This window comes from Coregonus lavaretus (genome assembly GCF_964263955.1).
Source record: "Coregonus lavaretus genome assembly, chromosome: 4".
Classification (NCBI taxonomy): domain Eukaryota; kingdom Metazoa; phylum Chordata; class Actinopteri; order Salmoniformes; family Salmonidae; genus Coregonus; species Coregonus lavaretus.
In genome coordinates this window covers 30,589,546-30,611,467 of record NC_139991.1, presented here as the reverse complement: position 1 = coordinate 30,611,467, position 21,922 = coordinate 30,589,546, and the positions used below count along the sequence as shown (strand labels likewise).

General features: G+C 45.7%; 1 protein-coding gene across 1 annotated transcript in view; it reads right to left on the bottom strand.

Annotated features, from left to right (window-relative positions):
• The window catches only part of slc27a4 (solute carrier family 27 member 4), a 35,322-nt gene that overhangs the window by 6,373 nt on the left and 7,027 nt on the right, over nucleotides 1-21,922 (bottom strand). The window contains exons 3-5 of the mRNA XM_084159947.1: nucleotides 9,547-9,941; nucleotides 2,069-2,227; nucleotides 1,694-1,763 (exon numbers count right to left, since the gene is read on the bottom strand). Of these exons, the coding sequence (XP_084016073.1) occupies nucleotides 1,694-1,763; nucleotides 2,069-2,227; nucleotides 9,547-9,941 (624 nt within the window). The remainder of the gene's footprint in view (nucleotides 1-1,693; nucleotides 1,764-2,068; nucleotides 2,228-9,546; nucleotides 9,942-21,922) is intronic.

Genomic DNA, 21,922 nt, shown 5'->3' with positions numbered 1-21,922 from the left:
ATTAATTAAAAATGAAAAGCTGAAATGTCTTGGGTCAATAAGTATTCAACCCCTTTGTTATGGCAAACCTAAATAAGTTTGGGAGTAAAAATGTGCTTAACAATTCATATAATAAGTTGCATGGACTCACTCTGTGTGCAATAATTGTGTTTAACATGATTTTAGAATGACGTCCTCATCTCTGTACCCCACACATACAATTATCTGTAAGGTCCCTCAGTCGAGCAGTGAATTTCAAACACAGATTCAACCTCAAAGACCAAGGAGGTTTTCCAATGACTCGCAAAGAAGGGCTCCTATTGGTAGAAAGGTAAAAATCAAAAAAGCTGACATTAAATATTCCTTTGAGCATGGTGAAGTTATTCATTACACTTTGGATGGTGTATCAATACACGCAGTCACTACAAAGCTACAGGCGTCCTTCCTAACTCAGTTGCCAGAGAGGAAGGAAACCACTCAGGGATTTCATCATGAGGCCAATGGTGACTTTAAAACTGTTACAGAGTTTAATGGCTGTTATAGAAGAAAACTGAGGATGGATCAACAACATTGTAGTTACTCATTTTTTACATTTATTTTTTAAAAAAAATTGTCATTTAGCAGACGCTCTTATCCAGAGCGACTTACAGGAGCAATTAGGGTTAAGTCCCTTGCTCAAGGGCACATCAACAGATTTTTCACCTAGTCGGCTCAGGGATTAGAACCAGCGACCTTTCGGTTACTGGCACAACGCTCTTAACCACTAAGCTACCTGCTCCACAATACTAACCTAATTGACAGAGTGAAAAGAAGGAAACCTGTACAAAATACAAATATTCCAAAACATGTATCCTGTTTGCAACAAGGCACTAAAGTAATACTGCAAACAATGTGGCAAAGCAATTCACTTTTTGTCCTGAATACAAAGTGTTGAGTACCACTTTCCATATTTTCAAGCATAGTGGTGGCTGCATCATGTTATGGGTATGCTTGTAATCGTTAAGGACTGGGGAGTTTTTCAGGATAAAAAAGAAATGGAACGGAGCTAAGCACGGGCAAAATCCTAGAGGAAGACCTGGTTCAGTCTGCTTTCCACCAGACACTGGGAGATTAATTCACCTTTCAGCAGGACAATAACCTAAAACACTAGGCCAAATCTACACTGGAGTTGCTAACCAAGAAGACAGTGAATGTTCCTGAGTGGCCGATTTGACTTAAATCTACTTGAAAATCTATAGCAAGACCTGAAAATGGTTGTCTAGCAATGATCAACAACCAATTTGACAGAGCTTGTAGAATTTTGAAAATAATAGTAGGCAAATTATGCACAATCCAGGTGTGGAAAGCTCTTAGAGATTTACCCAGAAAGACACACAGCTGTAATCACTGCCAAATGTGCTTCTACAAAGTATTGACTCAAGGGTGTGAATACTTAGGTAAATGAGATATTGCTGTATTTCATTTTCCAATAAATGTGCTAAAATCTATAAAAACATGTTTTCACTTTGTCATTATGGGGTATTGTGTGTAGATGGGTGAGATTTTTTTTTATTCAGGCTGTAACACAACAAAATGTGGAATAAGTCAAGGGGTAGGAATACTTTCTGGAGGCACGATCGATCGATCGATCGATAGATCGATCGATAGATCGATAGATCGATAGATAGATAGATAGATAGATAGATAGATAGATGAGGAGCTCCTTAGTGCCTACCTGCTGTGAACCACGATGGCAGCTTTGGGCATCCCAGTGGTCCCAGATGTGTAGATGTAGAACAGACGATCTGTAAGACAGAGACAAGAAACCAATAAACACATACAAAAACAGATAAGGAAAAAACTGTCAAAATAACAGAAATACAATAGCAAACAGTGGACAAACCAGTACAACTATGGGCTTGATTGATCTTGCCTACCTAGTGCAATGGAAGCAATGGAATAGTCCCAAAAGTGAAAACACTGCACTTCAGACAGGTTCAATCAAAAGCTCAAAGTATTTGTAAGAATAAACTATTTGAACCCAGGTCTGGCTCCCTATTCACTGTCTGAGTGTGATTGGATGGATTTTTTGAGTGACTGATTGACTGACCTGTGAAGCAGCGGTCTGGGCGGCTGGGCAGGTGGGTGGGGGCAGCGTCCAGTAGAGGCTCCAGGCACTCTGTCCCCACAGGAACACGTTTGGGGTCCCAGTCCCCTGAACACAGCATCTGCACTGTCTTCCCCATGGAACTGTGTACCTCACACATGGCTGGAGGACGGAGGGAGAGGAGGAAGGGAGGGTGGGATGGGGAGGGAAAGACAGATAGATAGAGAGAGAGAGAGAGAGAGAGAGAGAGAGAGAGAGAGAGAGAGAGAGAGAGAGAGAGAGAGAGAGAGAGAGAGAGAGAGAGAGAGAGAGAGAGAGAGAGAGAGAGAGAGAGAGAGAGAGAGAGAGAGAGAGAGAGAGAGAGAAATGACAGGAGAGAGTGATCTTAAAAGTTAATTTCACAGAAACAGAGACACAAATAAAATCCCTCTACTCAGTTTGCATTCTCTCAGCAGGAAAATATGCTGACCGCATTTGGCATGTTTAAACGCAGAGGGATGCATGGTTTCCAATTACTTAAAGACATAAACCAAAGGATAAAGATAGACATGATATATACTGTATGCTTCATTAGTCTGAACAGGACCCAACATCTTGATATAATCAATAGTCATGTGTCCTTCCTCTTCTTATTATAGATTAAACATCTCTCTCTCCTTTCTCTGTCATCCTCCATCTGTTGAAGCTCCTCATCTGTGTATTCCGGTTCAAATAAATAAGGCTGGCCTGCAAATTAGAACATTTCCTCCTCATATTCGTAGTCCGACATGTTGGAAGCGTAGTAGTTTGAAATAAAAAAATATTAGCTAGCTAGTGGACACGTTGTTGTGGACTGGATAGTCTGCTTCTGAACCAAATCAAATTGTATTTGTCACACGCCGAATACAACAGGTATAGAGACTTTACCGTGAAATGCTTGCTTACAAGCCCTTCCCAAGAGACCACAGACCGATGCAGATAAAAAATATATATTGTAACAGAAGAGGAATAAAATAAAATACACAATAATTGAGCTATATACAGGGAGTACCAGTACCAGATCAATGTGCAGGGGTACACGATATTTGAGGTAGATACAGTGGGGGAAAAAAGTATTTAGTCAGCCACCAATTGTGCAAGTTCTCCCACTTAAAAAGATGAGAGAGGCCTGTAATTTTCATCATAGGTACACGTCAACTATGACAAACAAATTGAGGGAAAAAAATCCAGAAAATCACATTGTAGGATTTTTTATGAATTTATTTGCACATTATGGTGGAAAATAAGTATTTTGTCACCTACAAACAAGCAAGATTTCTGTCTCTCACAGACCTGTAACTTCTTCTTTAAGAGGCTCCTCTGTCCTCCACTCGTTACCTGTATTAATGGCACCTGTTTGAACTTGTTATTATAAAAGACACCTGTCCACAACCTCAAACAGTCACACTCCAAACTCCACTATGGCCAAGACCAAAGAGCTGTCAAAGGACACCAGAAACAAAATTTTAGACCTGCATCAGGCTGGGAAGACTGAATCTGCAATAGGTAAGCAGCTTGGTTTGAAGAAATCAACTGTGGGAGCAATTATTAGGAAATGGAAGACATACAAGACCACTGATAATCTCCCTCGATCTGGGGCTCCACGCGGGGTCAAAATGATCACAAGAACATTGAGCAAAAATCCCAGAACCACACGGGGGGACCTAGTGAATGACCTGCAGAGAGCTGGGACCAAAGTAACAAAGCCTACCATCAGTAACACACTACGCCGCCAGGGACTCAAATCCTGCAGTGCCAGACGTGTCACCCTGCTTAAGCCAGTACATGTCCAGGCCCGTCTGAAGTTTGCTAGAGTGCATTTGGATGATCCAGAAGAGGATTGGGAGAATGTCATATGGTCAGATGAAACCAAAATATAACTTTTTGGTAAAAACTCAACTCATCGTGTTTGGAGGACAAAGAATGCTGAGTTGCATCCAAAGAACACCATACCTACTGTGAAGCATGGGGGTGGAAACATCATGCTTTGGGGCTGTTTTTCTGCAAAGGGACCAGGACGACTGATCCGTGTAAAGGAAAGAATGAATGGGGCCATGTATCGTGAGATTTTGAGTGAAAACCTCCTTCCATCAGCAAGGGCATTGAAGATGAAACGTGGCTGGGTCTTTCAGCATGACAATGATCCCAAACACACCGCCCAGGCAACGAAGGGGTGGCTTCGTAAGAAGCATTTCAAGGTCCTGGAGTGGCCTAGCCAGTCTCCAGATCTCAACCCCATAGAAAATCTTTGGAGGAAGTTGAAAGTCCGTGTTGCCCAGCGACAGCCCCAAAACATCACTGCTCTAGAGGAGATCTGCATGGAGGAATGGGCCTAAATACCAGACTTACAGAAAACGTTTGACCTGTGTCATTGCCAACAAAGGGTATATAACAAAGTATTGAGAAACTTTTGTTATTGACCAAATACTTATTTTCCACCATAATTTGCAAATAAATTCATAACAAATCCTACAATGTGATTTTCTGGGAAAAAAAATCTCATTTTGTCTGTTATAGTTGACGTGTACCTATGATGAAAATTACAGGCCTCTCTCATCTTTTTAAGTGGGAGAACTTGCACAATTGGTGGCTGACTAAATACTTTTTTCCCCCACTGTATGTACATGAAAGCAGGGTAAAGTTACTAGGCATCAGGATATATAGAAAATAATAAGAGTGGTGGCTGCATCATGTTATGGGTATGCTTGTAATCGTTAAGGACTGGGGAGTTTTTCAGGATAAAAAAGAAAAGGAATGGAGGCAAAATCCTAGAGGAAAACATGGTTCAGTCTGCTTTCCACCAGACACTGGGAGATAAATTCACCTTTCAGCAGGATAATAATTATTATTATAAAAGTGTGTGTGTGTGTGTGTGTGTGTGTGTGTGTGTGTGTGTGTGCGTGCGTGTGCGTGCGTGCGTGCGTGCGTGTGTGCGTATGTAGAAATATGCTTGCACCAGAAACTATCGTTAGAGTTCTACTAAATAGATTATAACGTTGCGTATGACACATTTTCTGTGTACAATATCTAAAGATCTGCATCAGGAAACTGAGAGCTTAGCTGTTTGTAAAATGACATACACTACAAGTCCAAAGTTTTAGAACACCTACTCATTCAAGGGTTTTGGTATGATAATGGCTCCTTGTTAATTCATAAGTCGAAATTCTTAACATACCAACTGCCTCTGTAGCCAAAATGTCTACATTTATAGGCCTATTTATTTTCTGCAACAACAACACACTCACTAAGCCTAGAGACAATGAGAGATTATTGGCATCAGGAAAAGAGTGGCTATCAGCTGATCATAGTGAATGATGTACACTACCGGTCAAAAGTTTTAGAACACCTACTCATTCAAGGGTTTTTCTTTATTTTTACTACTGTCTACATTGTAGAATAATAGTGAAGACATCAAAACTATGAAATAACACATATGGAGTCATGTAGTAACCAAAAAAGTGTTAAACAAATCAAAATATATTTTATATTTGAGATTCTTCAAATAGCCACCCTTTGCCTTTATGACAGCTTTGCACACTCTTGGCATTCTCTCAACCAGCTTTATGAGGTAGTCACCTGGAATGCATTTTAATAAGTGTGCCTTCTTAAAAGTTAATATGTATTTTCTTTCCTTCTTAATGCGTTTAAACCAATTGGTTGTTTGTGACAAGGTAGGGGGGTATACAGAAGATAGCCCTATTTGGTAAAAGACCAAGTGCATATTATGGCAAGAACAGCTCAAATAAGCAAAGAGAAACGACAGTTAAGACTTGAAGGTCAGTCAATACGGAACATTTCAAGAACTTTTAAAGTTTCTCCAAGTGCAGTCGCAAAAACCATCAAGTGCTATGATGCAAGGCACACTTAACCAGCATGGCTACCACAGCATTCTGCAATGATACACCAACCCATCTGGTTTGGGCTTAGTGGGACTATCATTTGTTTTTCAACAGGACAATGACCCAACACACCTCCAGGCTGTGTAAGGGCTATTTTACCAAGAGGGAGAGTGATGGAGTGCTGCATCAGATGCATCAGATGACCTGGCCTCCACAATCTTCTGACCTCAACCAGAGTGAAGGAAAAGCAGCCAACAAGTGCTCAGCATATGTGGGAATTCCTTCAATACTGTTGGAAAAGCATTCCAGGTGAAGCTGGTTGAGAGAATGCCAAGAGTGTGCAAAAGCTGTCATCAAAGCAAAGGGTGGCTATTTGAAGAATCTCAAATATAATATATATTTTGATTTGTTTAACACTTTTTTGGTTACTACATGATTCCAAATGTGTTATCTGCGGTTATATGTGGTCCTCTGTAGCTCAATTGGTAGAGCATGGCGCTTGTAACGCCAGGGTAGTGGGTTCGATCCCCGGGACCACCCATACGTAAAAATGTATGCACACATTACTGTAAGTTGCTTTGGATAAAAGCGTCTGCTAAATGGCATATTATATTATTATTATTTATTTCATAGTTTTGAAGTCTTCACTATTATTCTACAATGTAGAAAATAGTTTTAAAAAAAGAAAAACCCTTGAATGTTTTTTTTTTTAGCCTTCATTCATGTTTTTGGATGCCCTGGAACTCCAGAATGAGGCTCAGGAAGTCAATTGCTGGTGGGGTAAGTTTCTCCAAAATATATTATAACAAACCATATACATAAAGAATACAGATTAGGGTCCTAAATAGTGAAATTCTCCTTGAAGTTACAAGTCAAGGTTGAAACTATCACTGCACATTTAAGGAACATTCTGTGTCAGTTTCCCAGACCCAGATCAAGCCTAGTCTTGGACTAAAAAGCACTTTCAATGGAGAATCTTTATTGAACATGCTTTTTAGTCTAGGGACTAGGCTTAATCTACAGTGCCATCGGAAAGTATTCAGACTTGACTTTTCCCACATTTTGTTACGTTACAGCCTTGTTCTAAAATGGATTCCATTTTTAAAAATCCTCAGCAATCTACACACAATACCCCATAATGACAATGCGAAAAAAGGTTTTTAGAATATTTAGAAAAAAAAAATATTATTCAGACCCTTTGCTATGAGACTCGAAATTGAGCTCAGGTGCATCCTGTTTCCATTGATCACCCTTGAGATGGTTCTACAACTTGATTGGAGTCCACCTGTGGTAAATTCAATTGATTGGGCATGATTTGGAAAGGCACACAACTGTCTATATAAGGTCCCACCATTGACAGTGCATGTCAGAGCAAAAACCAAGTCATGAGGTCGAAGGAATTGTCCGTAGCGCTCCGAGACAGGATTGTGTCGAAGCACAGATCTGGGGAAGGGTAGAAAAAAATGTCTGCAGCATTGAAGGTCCCCAAGAACACAGTGGCCTCCATCATTCTTAAAAGGAAGAAGTTTGGAACCACCAATACTCTTCCTAGAGCTGGCCGCCTGGCCAAACTGAGCAATCAGCCGAGAAGGGCCTTGGTCACTCTGACAGAGCTCCAGAGTTCCTCTGTGGAGATGGGAGAACCTTCCAGAAAGACAACCATCTCTGCAGCATGCCACCAATCAGGCCTTTATGGTAGAGTGGCAAGACGGAACCCACTCCTCAGTAAAAGGCACATGACAGCTGGCTTGGTGTTTGCCAAAAGTCACCTAAAGAATCTCAGACCATGAGAAACAAGATTCTCTGGTCTGATGAAACTAAGATTGAACTCTTTGGCCTGAATGCCAAGCGTCACATCTGGAGGAAACCTGGCACCATCCCTACGGTGAAGCATGGTGGTGGCAGCTTCATGCTGTGGGGATGTTTTTCAGCAGCAGGGACTGGGAGACTAGTCAGGATCGAGGCAAAGATGAACAGGGCAAAGTACAGAGAAATCCTTGATGAAAACCTGCTCCAGAGTGCTCAGGACCTCAGACTGGGGCGAGGGTTCACCTTCCAACAGGACAATGACCCTAAGCACACAGCCAAGACAATGCAGGAGTGGCTTCGGAATAAGTCTCTGAATGTCCTTGAGTGGCCCAGCCAGAGCCCGGACTTGAACCCGATCGAACATCTCTGGAGAGACCTGAAAATAGCTGTCAGCAACGCTCCCCATCCAACCAGACAGAGCTTGAGAGGATCTGCAGAGAAGAATGGGAGAAACTCCCCAAATACAGTTGTGCCAAGCTTGTAGCGTCATAACCAAGAAGACTCGATGCTGTAATCGCTGCCAAAGGTGCTTCAACAAAGTACTGAGTAAAGGGTCTGAATACTTATGTAAATGTGATACATTTCTAAAACCTGTTTTTGCGTTGTCATTATAGGGTATTGTGTGTAGATGGACTAGGGAAAAAAACAATTAATCAATTTTAGAATAAGGATGTAATGTAACAAAATGTGGAAAAAGTCAAAGGGTGAATACTTTCTGAAGGCACTGTATGTCTGGAAAACCGGCCCGTAGCGTATACAATTTCCTTAAAACAAAGACTTCCAGCCAGAGGTGGCACCACAGGTCCCAGAGTGGTGTGGCAAAAAAAACAATTCTGGGGCCTGTAGTTTTTTCTGATCTGGTAAGCTAACCAGGTAAAACTCTGGACCTTATATGGTATGATGTGATTAATCTGCTGTAAAAATGATTAATATGGGCTATGATGGGACCACAGTTTTTCTAATCAGGTCACATGGTTTAAAAAACTCCTGGAAAAACTTCTGGCCTTGGGGAGGATGAAAACCCTGTCAAACTGCAGCAACCTTGTACTTGTTCATATTAATTCTATTTTATAAGGGGGGGGGGGCTTGCTTTACACAAGTTTGCATCATGTAGTCCTGCCCTATGCAACTGTAGGTCTAATAAAACATTTACTCAGAGTTTTTGCTTGTGTCTGTTGGGAGCACAGGCGGCTGGTGGCACCTTAATTGGGGAGAACGGGCTCATAGTAATGTCTGCAACGACATAAACGGAATGGTTTTAAACACATGGTTTCCATTCACTCCATTCCAGCCATTATTATGAGCCGTCCTCCCCTCAGCAGCCCCCTGTGGTCGGGAGTGATGTGTTATCAGGCATGCTAAATAAATAATGGAGGAAAGTGGAGAGCGCCCCTTGAGCTTTGTGCGTTGTGCCCGGCCCACGCTAACTGCAATTTTCGTGAATCTGATTGGTCAAGGCATGCAAAGAGCCTGCAGCAACACTCCGATGTGAAGGACAGATAAATTGTGCGCGAGTTGATGAACCATGAGACAAATCAGTTTTAAAAAAAGCAGTACTTTGCCCCTCTTTTATATGCTTTGTGTCAATATATTTGATTAAACTAAATAAAAAGTTTTGTGAGAAATGCAGACTCGCCACACGTTTTCTGGCGGCCCTGCTTCCAGCAACCTGTCACTCAACCAATCACTCCGTCTACTCCCTCCGTCCACTCTTCTATCCCATCCTCCACCCACTCCCTCCCTCCCTCCATCCACCAACTCCCTCCACCCACTCCCTCACCTAGTCTCCACCCCCCCCTCCCCCCCTTTTCTCACCCTCAGTCAGCTCGCTGCCGAACACCACAGCCTTGGCGTTGGAAATGGTGACACAGTGCACCAAAGCCTCCAGCCTCAGGTTGAAGTTGATCAGGGCCGCCTCCACACCAATCTTGGCCATGCCCAGCCAGAGGCCGACATACTGGGACCGGCTCTCCATGAAGAGAGCCACCACATCCCCTTCCACGAAGCCCCTCTGGAGCAGCAGGTTGGCCACGCGGTTGGAGTACTCGTCCAGCTGCCGGAAGGACCACTTCTCACCGGTGCCTTCAAAGATGAGTGCTGTCTTGTCCCCATGGCGACGCACGGTCTCTGCGAAGATCTTCGGGAGGGTATTCCGTTCACGCAGGTGATGCTTGACATTCCATTTCACCTTGATGAGGACACCTGCCGCACTGTGGGGGAGAAGGAGTTGAAGGATAGGGTGAGAATACAACGACAACAACAACATCACCAACAACAACAGCTCAAAGGTGCTAAGAGTCTAAAGAGAACAACAATATTAATCTGAATGTTGAGACATTGTGGTAAACTGGACCTAATGAACACGACCCTGATGTTGTTCTGCATGTTTTTTCCTGACTATTTAGCAGTGGACGTGGTGCACATAGTGATGAAGCAACACAATCTATCTCTTTTTTGCGTCTGGTATTAAAGTTAAAATTGAGAAATTTCTAGAATTCTAGAATTCTCATCAAAGTTCCAATGCAGCCATTTTTATCTCAATATAAAATAATTTCTGGGTACCTTACTGTGATTGTTTTCAATTAACTAAACCAAAGCATGAAACCAATTTTGTTTGTCATTTTGTAATTTCGGTGAGCAAATCTTTAACATACTGCTCGAACTCCTTATAAAAAACAAGGAAGAGTGTTTTTTATTAGTGAATTTACTTTTATGAATATTACATTTTGGCATTAGCAAAAAAAATATCTTTATCCTTATTATAGTTAAGGAAACCGAGCAGTATATTCTCCCATAATAAACAAAAGTCATCAAGAATATCATCAATTATAAATCTACAAATATCTTGCCTTAATCTCTTTACATGTAGACAATGCCAAAATAAATGCAAAACTGTTTCTGGATTTTCATCACAACAAGTACAGTTAATGTCTTTTTTGAGTTTCTTCAGGTAATGATTCGCAGGGTGTACTTATGTATAATTCTAAAAGAGACCTCTTTGACCTTGTTAACAAGCAGGTATTTGTGTGGTAATAATCAAACCTTTTTCCAACAGATATTATTGACAAATGTATTCCAGTAAGTTGTGACATAAGGAATAGATACAACATTCCTTTGAAATAAAGCACGTATAGATCTATTATTGTTCTGTGGGAGCAAGTATTTTCTATACAAAATATCCTTATTGTTCCAAATGAAATACCTATGCGGGGGAAAATTATTTTTATATATTAATGACCACGATAAGAACACTTGTCTATGAAAAGCAGATCATTTTGTAGGAATCTCATCAATGTTGTAGTTACAAAGCAAAATAAAATTGAAGCCACCAAAACGGAAGAAGATATGAGGGATGAAATTCCAAGTTGAAGTTGTATTATTTAAGAAATGTTTAGCCCAATTTACCTTAAAACTATTATTATTGTACTGTATATCGCTGGATTTAATCAAACTTGTAAGATGTTGGGTTGCAAGCAGGAAGAGATAAGGCGAGATTGGGCAACCTTGCCTAATTTCTCTTGTCAAATCAAATCTAAGAGATGTTTTATTTATTGTCACATACAGCAGATCGGTGCAGTGAAATGTGTTGTTTTACAGGGTTAGCCATAGTAAATTTGTAGATGTAGATGTGCCATGCTTTAATTTAATGGAACTGTTCTCATTCATAGAGTTTTAATAGCCCTACAAAAGAATTCCCCAAAACCAAATGTGAAATAGATATTCATGCTCCTGTATCGAAGGCTATATAAAAGTCTAAGAAAACAATAAAACTATCTTCAAAGATTAGATCAGAAGAGCCAATAAGGTCTAACACCAGTCTGATATTATTAGATACAGTGGGGAGAACAAGTATTTGATACACTGCCAATTTTGCAGGTTTTCCTACTTACAAAGCATGTAGAGGTCTGTAATTTTTATCATAGGTACACTTCAAATGTGAGAGACGGAATCTAAAGCAAAAGTCCAGAAAATCACATTGTATGATTTTTAAATAATTAATTTGCATTTTATTGCATGACATAAGTATTTGATCACCTACCAACCAGTAAGAATTCCGGCTCTCACAGACCTGTTAGTTTTTCTTTAAGAAGCCCTCCTGTTCTCCACACATTACCTGTATTAACTGCACCTGTTTGAACTCGTTACCTGTATAAAAGACACCTGTCCACACACTCAATCAAACAGACTCCATCCTCTCCACAATGGCCAAGACCAGAGAGCTGTGTAAGGACATCAGGGATAAAATTGTAGACCTGCACAAGGCTGGGATGGGCTACAGGACAATAGGCAAGCAGCTTGGTGAGAAGGCAACAACTGTTGGCGCAATTATTAGAAAATGGAAGAAGTTCAAGATCAAGTTCAATCAACCTCGGTCTGGGGCTCCATGCAAGATCTCACCTCATGGGGCATCAATGATCATGAGGAAGGTGAGGGATCAGCCCAGAACTACACGGCAGGACCTGGTCAATGACCTGAAGAGAGCTGGGACCACAGTCTCAAAGAAAACCATTAGTAACACACTACGCCGTCATGGATTAAAATCCTGCAGCGCACGCAAGATCCCCCTGCTCAAGCCAGCGCATGTCCAGGCCCGTCTGAAGTTTACCAATGACCATCTGGATGATCCAGAGGAGGAATGGGAGAAGGTCATGTGGTCTGATGAGACAAAAATAGAGCTTTTTGGTCTAAACTCCACTCGCCGTGTTTGGAGGAAGAAGAAGGATGAGTACAACCCCAAGAACACCATCCCAACCGTGAAGCATGGAGGTGGAAACATCATTCTTTGGGGATGCTTTTCTGCAAAGGGGACAGGACGACTGCACCGTATTGAGGGGAGGATGGATGGGGCCATGTATCGCGAGATCTTGGCCATCAACCTCCTCAGTAAGAGCATTGAAGATGGGTCGTGGCTGGGTCTTCCAGCATGACAACGACCCGAAACACACAGCCAGGGCAACTAAGGAGTGGCTCCGTAAGAAGCATCTCAAGGTCCTGGAGTGGCCTAGCCAGTCTCCAGACCTGAACCCAATAGAAAATCTTTGGAGGGAGCTGAAAGTCCGTATTGCCCAGCGACAGCCCCGAAACCTGAAGGATCTGGAGAAGGTCTGTATGGAGGAGTGGGCCAAAATCCCTGCTGCAGTGTGTGCAAACCTGGTCAAGACCTACAGGAAACATATGATCTCTGTAATTGCAAACAAAGGTTTCTTTACCAAATATTAAGTTCTGCTTTTCTGATGTATCAAAAACGTATGTCATGCAATAAAATGCAAATTAATTACTTAAAAATCATACAATGTGATTTTCTGGATTTTTGTTTTAGATTCCGTCTCTCACAGTTGAAGTGTACCTATGATATTTACAGAATTACAGACCTCTACATGCTTTGTAAGTAGGAAAACCTGCAAAATCGGCAGTGTATCAAATACTTGTTCTCCCCACTGAATATGCCTATTCCTCATGAAGCCAGACTGGCTCTCCTCTATAATTGAGTCCAATTCTGCTATCATTCTTTTTGCAAATATAGAGGCTAATATTTTGTAGTCGTTGTTAAGCAGACAGATTGGACGCCGATCATCGAGGAGAAGCAAGACTTTCTTTGGTTTAGGGATTCATGTAATCAGACCTTGAGTTAAACTGGGAGGGAGAGCATTAATTGCTTTCAGAAAAAGGCTCCAAAAGAAAAGGGGCTAACTGTTGAGAAAAGGTTTTGTAAAACTCAGCAGATATACTGTACCATCAGTCCCATCAGACATATTATTTGAAGGTGTTCAATATAGTAAATTATCTCTTCAACTATAATAGGGATATCACCCCCAGAGAATCAAAAAATACAGTTGAGGACTCCCAACAATACTTAGAACTATATATATATTCCTGTAGCAGTTGCAACAAAAACTGGAGATTAGTTTTGGATAATCTGTGATGAGACAATTCATATTTAATTGTTGAATGGTAATATGTTTAGAGTGGTATTTTTCTAACCTGAAAAAAACCCAATGATGAATTTTGTTCACCCTCCGCTTGCCATTTCTTCCTAGATCGGACAAAGGCTTCCTCTGCTTTCAGTTTATACAGATGTGGGATCTTAATTTGACCCGTTTCGTCACAGGAGGAAAATAATCCTGCAGCAGGAGGATTTGAATGAATATAGAATATTTAGAATCACTGCCAGCTGGAAGCGGTGTTTGTAGGTTATACAATACAGATCCATACCTTGCTCGTAATTTTCAATACTTTCGGTTGCCTGCTGCCAGATTTCGCTTCAGCGGCTTGCCCCTCACATCTCGCACGAGAGAACTCACAGGATTTTATTGCTTATCCCTCTGTGGCAAACCAGGGCAAGAATCAGCAGACAGTTTTGGGATCGTTGGAATTATCCGTTTTGTGCAGGAGCTGTCGACGGAAAACATATTCGGATCCGAGATCCGGCAAACTTAGGCAGCGAGTACTACAACTACAAGGGCTTTTTCTCAATGGTCCTGATGGCTGTCTGCAATGCAAATACCACTTCACCATGATCGACGTGGGCGCATATGGTCGGAAGGGAGATGTGGGAATCTTCTTGCGAAGCAAGATCGGCTCCCAACTCATTGCAGGCCAGCTGCCACTACCAAGGCCAGAGTGCTTGCTGGGGGACACAAACACAAAGCCCATATGTATTTTGTGTGAGACGAGGCATTCCCTCTGAGGGTTAACCTGATGCGACCATATACAGGTAAGATACGTTAAATGCATGTGACTATAAATATATGCCTCACATAAAAGTGATCTGGCATCAAAATAAGAGGATGGGGGCCTATCTCCAAAGCACAGGCTACACCGTTGTTACAGTACACATTTGACAGCCTTCATGCACATACAGTGCATTCTGAAAGCATTTAGACCCCTTCACTTTTTCCACATTTTGTTACGTTACAGCCTTGTTCTAAAATTGATTAAATACAAAATGTTCCTCATCAAGCTACACACAATACCCCATAATGACACAGTGAAAACAGGTTTTTAGACATTTTTGCAAATGTATATAATTAAAAAATACACAGAAATACCGTATTTATACCAAAACATTTCTGCAGTATTGAAGGTCCTCAAGAACACATTCTTAAACGGAAGAAGTTTGGAACCACCAAGACTATTCCTAGAGCTAGTTGCCCGGCCAAACTGAGCAATCAGGCGAGAAGGGCCTTGGTCACTCTGACAGAGCTCCAGAGTTCCTCTGTGGAGATGGGAGAACCTTCCAGAAGGACAACCATCTCTGCAGCACCACCAATCAGGCCTTTATGGTAGAGTGGACAGACTGAAGCCACTCCTCAGTAAAATGCACATGACAGCCTGCTTGGAGTTTGCCAAAAGGCACCTAAAGGACTCTCAGACAATGAGAAACAAGATTCTCTGGTCTGATGAAACCAAGATTGAACTCTTTGGCCTGAATGCCAAGTGTCACGTCTAGAGGAAACCAGGCACCATTCCTACGGTGAAGCATGGTGGTGGCAGCATCATGCTGTGGGGATGTTTTTCAGCAGCAGGGACTGGAAGACTAGTCAGGACTGAGGGAAAGATGAACGGAGCAAAGTACAGGGAGATCCTTGATGAAAACCTGCTCCAGAGCACTCAGGACTTCAGACTGGGGCAAAGGCTCACCTTCCAACAGGACAACGACCCTAAGCACACAGCCAAGACGACGCAGGAGTGGCTTCGGGACAAGTCTCTGAATGTCCTTGAGTGGCTCAGTCAGAGCCCGGACTTGAACCCGATCTAATATCTCTGGAGAGATCTGAAAATAGCTGTGCAGCAACGCTCTCCATCCAACCTGACAGAGCTTGAGAGGATCTGCAGAGAAGAAACCCTAACTCCCCAAATACAGGTGTGCCAAGCTTGTAGCGTCATACCTAAGAAGACTCAAGGCTGTAATCGCTGCCGAAGGTGCTTCAACAAAGTACTGAGTAAAGGGTCTGAATACTTATGTAAATGTGATAGTTCTGTTTTTATTATTTATACATTTGCAAACATTTCTGCAAACCTGTTTTTGCTTTGTTATTATGGGGTATTGTGAATTGAAACAATGTAATACATTCTCCCATCTCCACAGAGGAACTCTGGAGCTCTGTCAGAGTGACCATCGGGTTCTTGGTCACCTCCTTGACCAAGACCCTACTCACCCGAATGCTCAGTTTGGCCGGGCGGCCAGCTCTAGGAAGAGTCTTGGTGGTTCCAAACTTCTTCCATTTAAGAATGATGGAGGCCACTGTGTTCTTGGGGACCTTCAATGCTGCAGAAATGTTTTGGTACCCTTTCCCAGATCTGTGCCTCGACACAATCCTGTCTCGGAGCTCTACGGACAATTCCTTGTTCCTTGCTCTGACATGCACTGACATGCACTGTCAACTGTGGGACCTTATATAGACAGGTGTGTGCCTTTCCAAATCATGTCCAATCAATTGAATTTACCACAGGTGGACTCCAATCAAGTTGTAGATGTCACGGTTCAGACAGACGACCAGAGGACCACAATTGCGTCACACCAGAAAGTTTATTAAAACTTAAGGGAAAAGGGAAGTAGGGAGTGAATGAAGGCTCCAGGGGTAACAGGGATCCCGTCCAATGTGCTGGGTCTGTGCCCCCCCCAGTGGCAGCGATGCGTCCTATGAAGCCGGTGGTGGGTGGTCCAGAAGTCCTGGGGGGGGGAGACACAGACACAACAGGGCGGAATGAAACAAGGCAGCAGTACAGTTCAAGGGAAATCCAAAATACGTAGTAGCAAGGCAGAAGGCTGGTCAGAGTTACCGGGATTGAAGAGTAGTCAGGAGTCGTTATGGCAGAAGCAGGTCTGGATCTCCTGGGGCAGAAGAGTATCCAAAAATCAGGCAGGTCCGGGGTCACAAAACCAGGGTGAGCCAGAAGCGCGAGCAAACAGGTTCCGGGTGTGAGCTTTGCAGACGATCTGACACCGGAGAGCTGAAAGACAGGGCCTTAAATACTGGGAGAGGTAGTGGGTAATGCAGCGCAGCTGGCAGAGTAATTAGAGCAGAGCAGAGCAGGGACAGGTGGAGCTAGTTAGGCTGAGTAGAGAGAGTGGTGAGCAGAGTGGAAGAAAATTAAGGTGGTAACCCGGTGGAGTGAGAGGCTCATGACAGAACCCCCCCCCCAAGGGACGGCCCCAGAAGTCCCAAGAGCAACACCACGCCGGGCGGGAGGAGGGGAGCCGGAGGAGGGCTAGAACTCCTCCGAACGGTCCGAGTGAACGTCCTCATCCTCGGAGGAAGCCGGAGGGCCGTGGTCGGGAGATGGGACAGGTCCCGAGACAGGATCAGGCACAGGACAGGAAGCCGAGCGGGCAGGACGGTTAGGGACCCCTCTGGGGCGGCCCCTACGGATTGCAGGTTGATCAGGATGCCGTTGGTGGAAAGCGGTGATGAGAGTCCTATCCACAATCCGACTAGCTGGCACCCAGGTCCTTTCCTCAGGTCCATAGCCCTCCCAGTCAATGAGGTACTGGAGACCCCTACCCCTCCGTCTGGACCGAAGCAGGCGGCGGACGGTGTAAACCAGACCACCATCGACGAGCCGTGGAGGAGGAGGACAAGGCGCAGCAGGGACCAGCGGACTCTCATGGATGGGCTTAATCTTAGACACATGGAAAGTGGGGTGCACCCTCAGGGAATTAGGCAGTTGGAGCCGGACAGCAGTTGGGCTAATCACTCTTATGATAGGGAATGGGCCAATGAACCGAGGTGCCAGCTTCTGCGACTCCACCCTGAGTGGCAGGTTCTTCGATGACAACCACACCCTTTGACCAACATGGTAGGTGGGAGCAGGAATTCTCCGACGGTTGGCCCCGGTAGTGTAGCTGGCAACGGATCTGAGGAGTGTGGCTCGGGCTTGTGACCAGGTGCGGCGACATCGACGGGCAAAAGCAAGTGCAGATGGGCAAGTAACCTCCTCTTCCTGGCTGGCAAATAGAGGAGGCTGGTATCCATAAACACATTGGAAAGGGGACATACCGATGGCAGAGCAGGTCAGAGAATTGTGTGCGTACTCCACCCATGTCAATTGCTGCGACCAGGAGTGGGGGTTGCGTGAAGTCATGCATCGCAGTGCCTTCTCGAGCTCCTGATTAGCCCGCTCTGACTGCCCATTGGATTGGGGATGGAATCCGGAAGTCAGACTGACTGTGGCTCCCAGCAGGTGACAGAACTCCTTCCAAAAAGCGGAGGAGAATTGTGGACCACGGTCAGAAACTACATCCTTTGGCAGTCCGTGGATCCGGAAGACGTGTTCCAGGACCACCTGGGCGGTCTCCTTGGCGGTTGGGAGCTTGGGGAGGGGAATGAAGTGTGCCATCTTGCTGAAACGGTCAACTATGGTGAGAATGACGGTCATGCCACTTGAAGGGGGCAGCCCCGTGACAAAGTCAAGGGCGATGTGAGACCAGGGACGTCTGGGCACAGGCAGGGGCTGCAGCAATCCGGCTGGGGGCTGGCAGGACGACTTGTGTTGGTTGCAGATGGGGCAGGCTTGGACGAATTCCCGTACATCCTTTCTCAGAGAGGGCCACCAGAACCTCTGGGCGAGCAGGTTGTAAGTGCGGGTGGAGCCAGGGTGACAAGCTAGGCGGGAGTCATGTCCCCACTGAACGACCTGGGACCTCAGGTCTTCGGGGACAAAAAGGCGGTCAGCTGGGCAAGTGCTGGGACCTGGCTGGTTACGGAGAGCCTCCAGCACCTGTTCCTCAACAGCCCAGGTCAGAGCTGCAACGATGCAGGGACTTGGCAGAATCGACACAGGGTCCTTGGAGGGGGTGTCATCCTTCTGGAATTGACGGGAGAGGGCGTCTGGCTTGGTGTTGCGTGATCCAGGCCGGTATGACAGAGTGAAATTAAACCTGGTGAAGAACAGGGCCCAGCGGGACTGCCTGGAGTTCAACCGTTTGGCCGTGCGGATGTACTCCAAGTTCTTATGATCGGTCCAAACGAGAAATGGAATGGTGGACCCCTCCAGCCAGTGACGCCACTCCTCCAAGGCAAGCTTCACAGCCAGCAGCTCACGGTTCCCTATGTCGTAATTGCACTCAGAGGGGGACAACCGACGTGAGAAAAAGGCACAGGGATGGAGCTTCCTATCCTCCGCAGCCCACTGAGAAATCACAGCACCAACTCCCACATCCGAGGCGTCCACCTCCACAATGAATTGCCGGTCCACATCAGGCATCTGGAGGATGGGAGCGGAGGTGAACCTCACCTTGAGGGTACTGAAGGCTTTGTCGGCTGCTGGGGTCCAGGTGAAGGGTTGCTTGGTGCTGGTTAGAGCAGTGAGAGGGGCAGCAACGGTACTGTAGTTCCGGATAAACTTTCTGTAGAAGTTAGCAAACCCCAGAAACTGTTGCAGCTTCTTTCTGTTCTCCGGAACTGGCCATGAAGTGACTGCTGATACTTTGGCAGGATCCATTTGGATACTTCCCTCTGCCACTATGTACCCCAGGAAGGCCACTGTCTTGACGTGAAACTCACATTTCTCTGCCTTGGCGTAGAGGGAATTCTCCAGAAGACGATGAAGGACTTGCTGGACATGGCGGGTGTGTTCAGACAGGTTTCTGGAGTAGATTAAGATGTCATCCAGGTAAACGAAGACAAACTTGTTTAACATGTCCCGCAGTACATCATTCACTAGAGCCTGGAACACAGCAGGAGCATTGGTGAGGCCAAAAGGCATAACCAGATACTCGTAGTGGCCTGTTGGTGTATTGAATGCGGTTTTCCATTCATCTCCCTCCCGGATCCGCACTAGGTGGTAAGCGTTTCTGAGATCCAACTTGGTAAAAACAGTGGCTCCCTGGAGCAACTCAAAAGCAGAGGTGAGCAGAGGCAGAGGGTAACGGTTTTTCACTGTGATGTCGTTGAGTCCCCTGTAGTCGATGCAGGGGCGAAGAGATCCGTCCTTCTTCCCCACAAAGAAGAAGCCAGCACCAGCAGGAGATGAAGATGAACGGATTAATCCTGCGGACAGAGAGCCATTGATGTAGTCCTCCATGGACTTTCTTTCAGGAGCAGACAACGAATAAAGACGACCCTTTGGAGGGGCTGTTCCAGGGAGGAGGTCGATGGCACAGTCGTACGGTCGGTGAGGGGGCAGAGATGTGGCTCTTGCTTTGTTAAACACCTCTCTGAGACCATGGTAGCATTCTGGGACATTGGAGAGGTCAGGAGCGGAGTTAGTAGGTACTGGCCGAGGGGGTAGTGCGGCAGCAAGCAGGCAGGTTCGGTGGCAGTCCTCTCCCCACTCCCTGATCACCCCGGTCACCCAGTCGAGCTGAGGGTTGTGCCGGCGGAGCCATGGGTAACCCAGGATGAGGGGTTGGCCTGGAGAGGGGAGCAGGTGAAACTGGATAGTTTCTTGATGGTTTCCGGACAGACCCATCGAGACCGGGGCCGTGACATGAGTGACCGATCCGAGTAAGTGTCCGTCCAGTGCCCGGGCAGGAATAGGAGGTGTCAAACGGAGGTTCTCCAGTCCCAGTTGGCGTGCCAGCTTGATGTCCATTATGTTGGCTTCGGCGCCAGAATCCACCAGAGCAGCCAGGGTGTGAGTTGAGTCAGAGAGGCGGAGGTGAACTTGCAGCAGGGGTTTGCGGTCGGAGGACTGGATGGTCATTGAACTCAACCGGACTCCCCCTATGCCCGGTGAGCTTCGGCCCTTTAAAGGGCAGGTTACCACACGATGTCCATCACCTCCACAATAGAGGCAGAGGTTTGAGGTGAAGCGGCGCTGGCGCTCTGCAGGAGTGAGAGAGGCTCGCCCAATCTCCATAGGCTCAGACTGATCAAGCTGACCTGGGTGAGTGGCAGTAGATGACAGGAGCCCAGTCGGATCTCTCCGAATGCCGGTAGTAGGTGGACCTTGGCGCCCCCTCTCACGACGACGGGTCTGTATCCTTCTGTCGATCCTGACAGTCAGTGCGATGGCTTCATCAAGAGTGGAAGGCAGTTCATGGGAGACCAACTCGTCCTTGATATAGTCAGCCAAACTATGGAAGAACGCGTCCACCAACGATGGTGTGTTCCAAGAACTTCGTCTAGCCAGGGTTCGGAAGTCGATGGAATGGTCTGCGACTGTACGTCTGCCTTGTCGAATACTGAACAGTTCACGAGACGCCTCTGCGGTTGGTGAATCCAGGTCAAACACCTTCAGCATCTCCTCAGCAAACAGGTCGAAGGTTGCACATGCGGGGGTTTGACGTTCGAACTCTGCTGTTCCCCAGAGTCGAGCTCGGCCCGTCAGGTGAGTGATGGCATACCCAACTTTAGCCCCCTCCGTGGCGAAGGTCCTTGGCTGCAAGGAGAACTGAAGTCGGCAGCTAGTCAGGAATGGCCGGACCTGGGTTGAGTCGCCGTTGAACCGCTCGGGGTTTCCAATCTTGGGTTCCGGAGCAGCGGCTGCAATGACCGGGGCAGGTAACTCGGGGGCAGGGCTGGTGGGCAGACTGGCTGGGGTAAGGTTGGTGAGGAGTTGAATGATCATGGCGAGTTGTTGTTGCTGCTGCTGGAACTGCTGCTCATGCTCATCGGTTTCCATGTCGGGGAAAGTGTGCGCTGAGTCCATAATGGTCAGATCGTACTGTCACGGTTCAGACAGACGACCAGAGGACCACAATTGCGTCACACCAGAAAGTTTATTAAAACTTAAGGGAAAAGGGAAGTAGGGAGTGAATGAAGGCTCCAGGGGTAACAGGGATCCCGTCCAATGTGCTGGGTCTGTGCCCCCCCCAGTGGCAGCGATGCGTCCTATGAAGCCGGTGGTGGGTGGTCCAGAAGTCCTGGGGGGGGGAGACACAGACACAACAGGGCGGAATGAAACAAGGCAGCAGTACAGTTCAAGGGAAATCCAAAATACGTAGTAGCAAGGCAGAAGGCTGGTCAGAGTTACCGGGATTGAAGAGTAGTCAGGAGTCGTTATGGCAGAAGCAGGTCTGGATCTCCTGGGGCAGAAGAGTATCCAAAAATCAGGCAGGTCCGGGGTCACAAAACCAGGGTGAGCCAGAAGCGCGAGCAAACAGGTTCCGGGTGTGAGCTTTGCAGACGATCTGACACCGGAGAGCTGAAAGACAGGGCCTTAAATACTGGGAGAGGTAGTGGGTAATGCAGCGCAGCTGGCAGAGTAATTAGAGCAGAGCAGAGCAGGGACAGGTGGAGCTAGT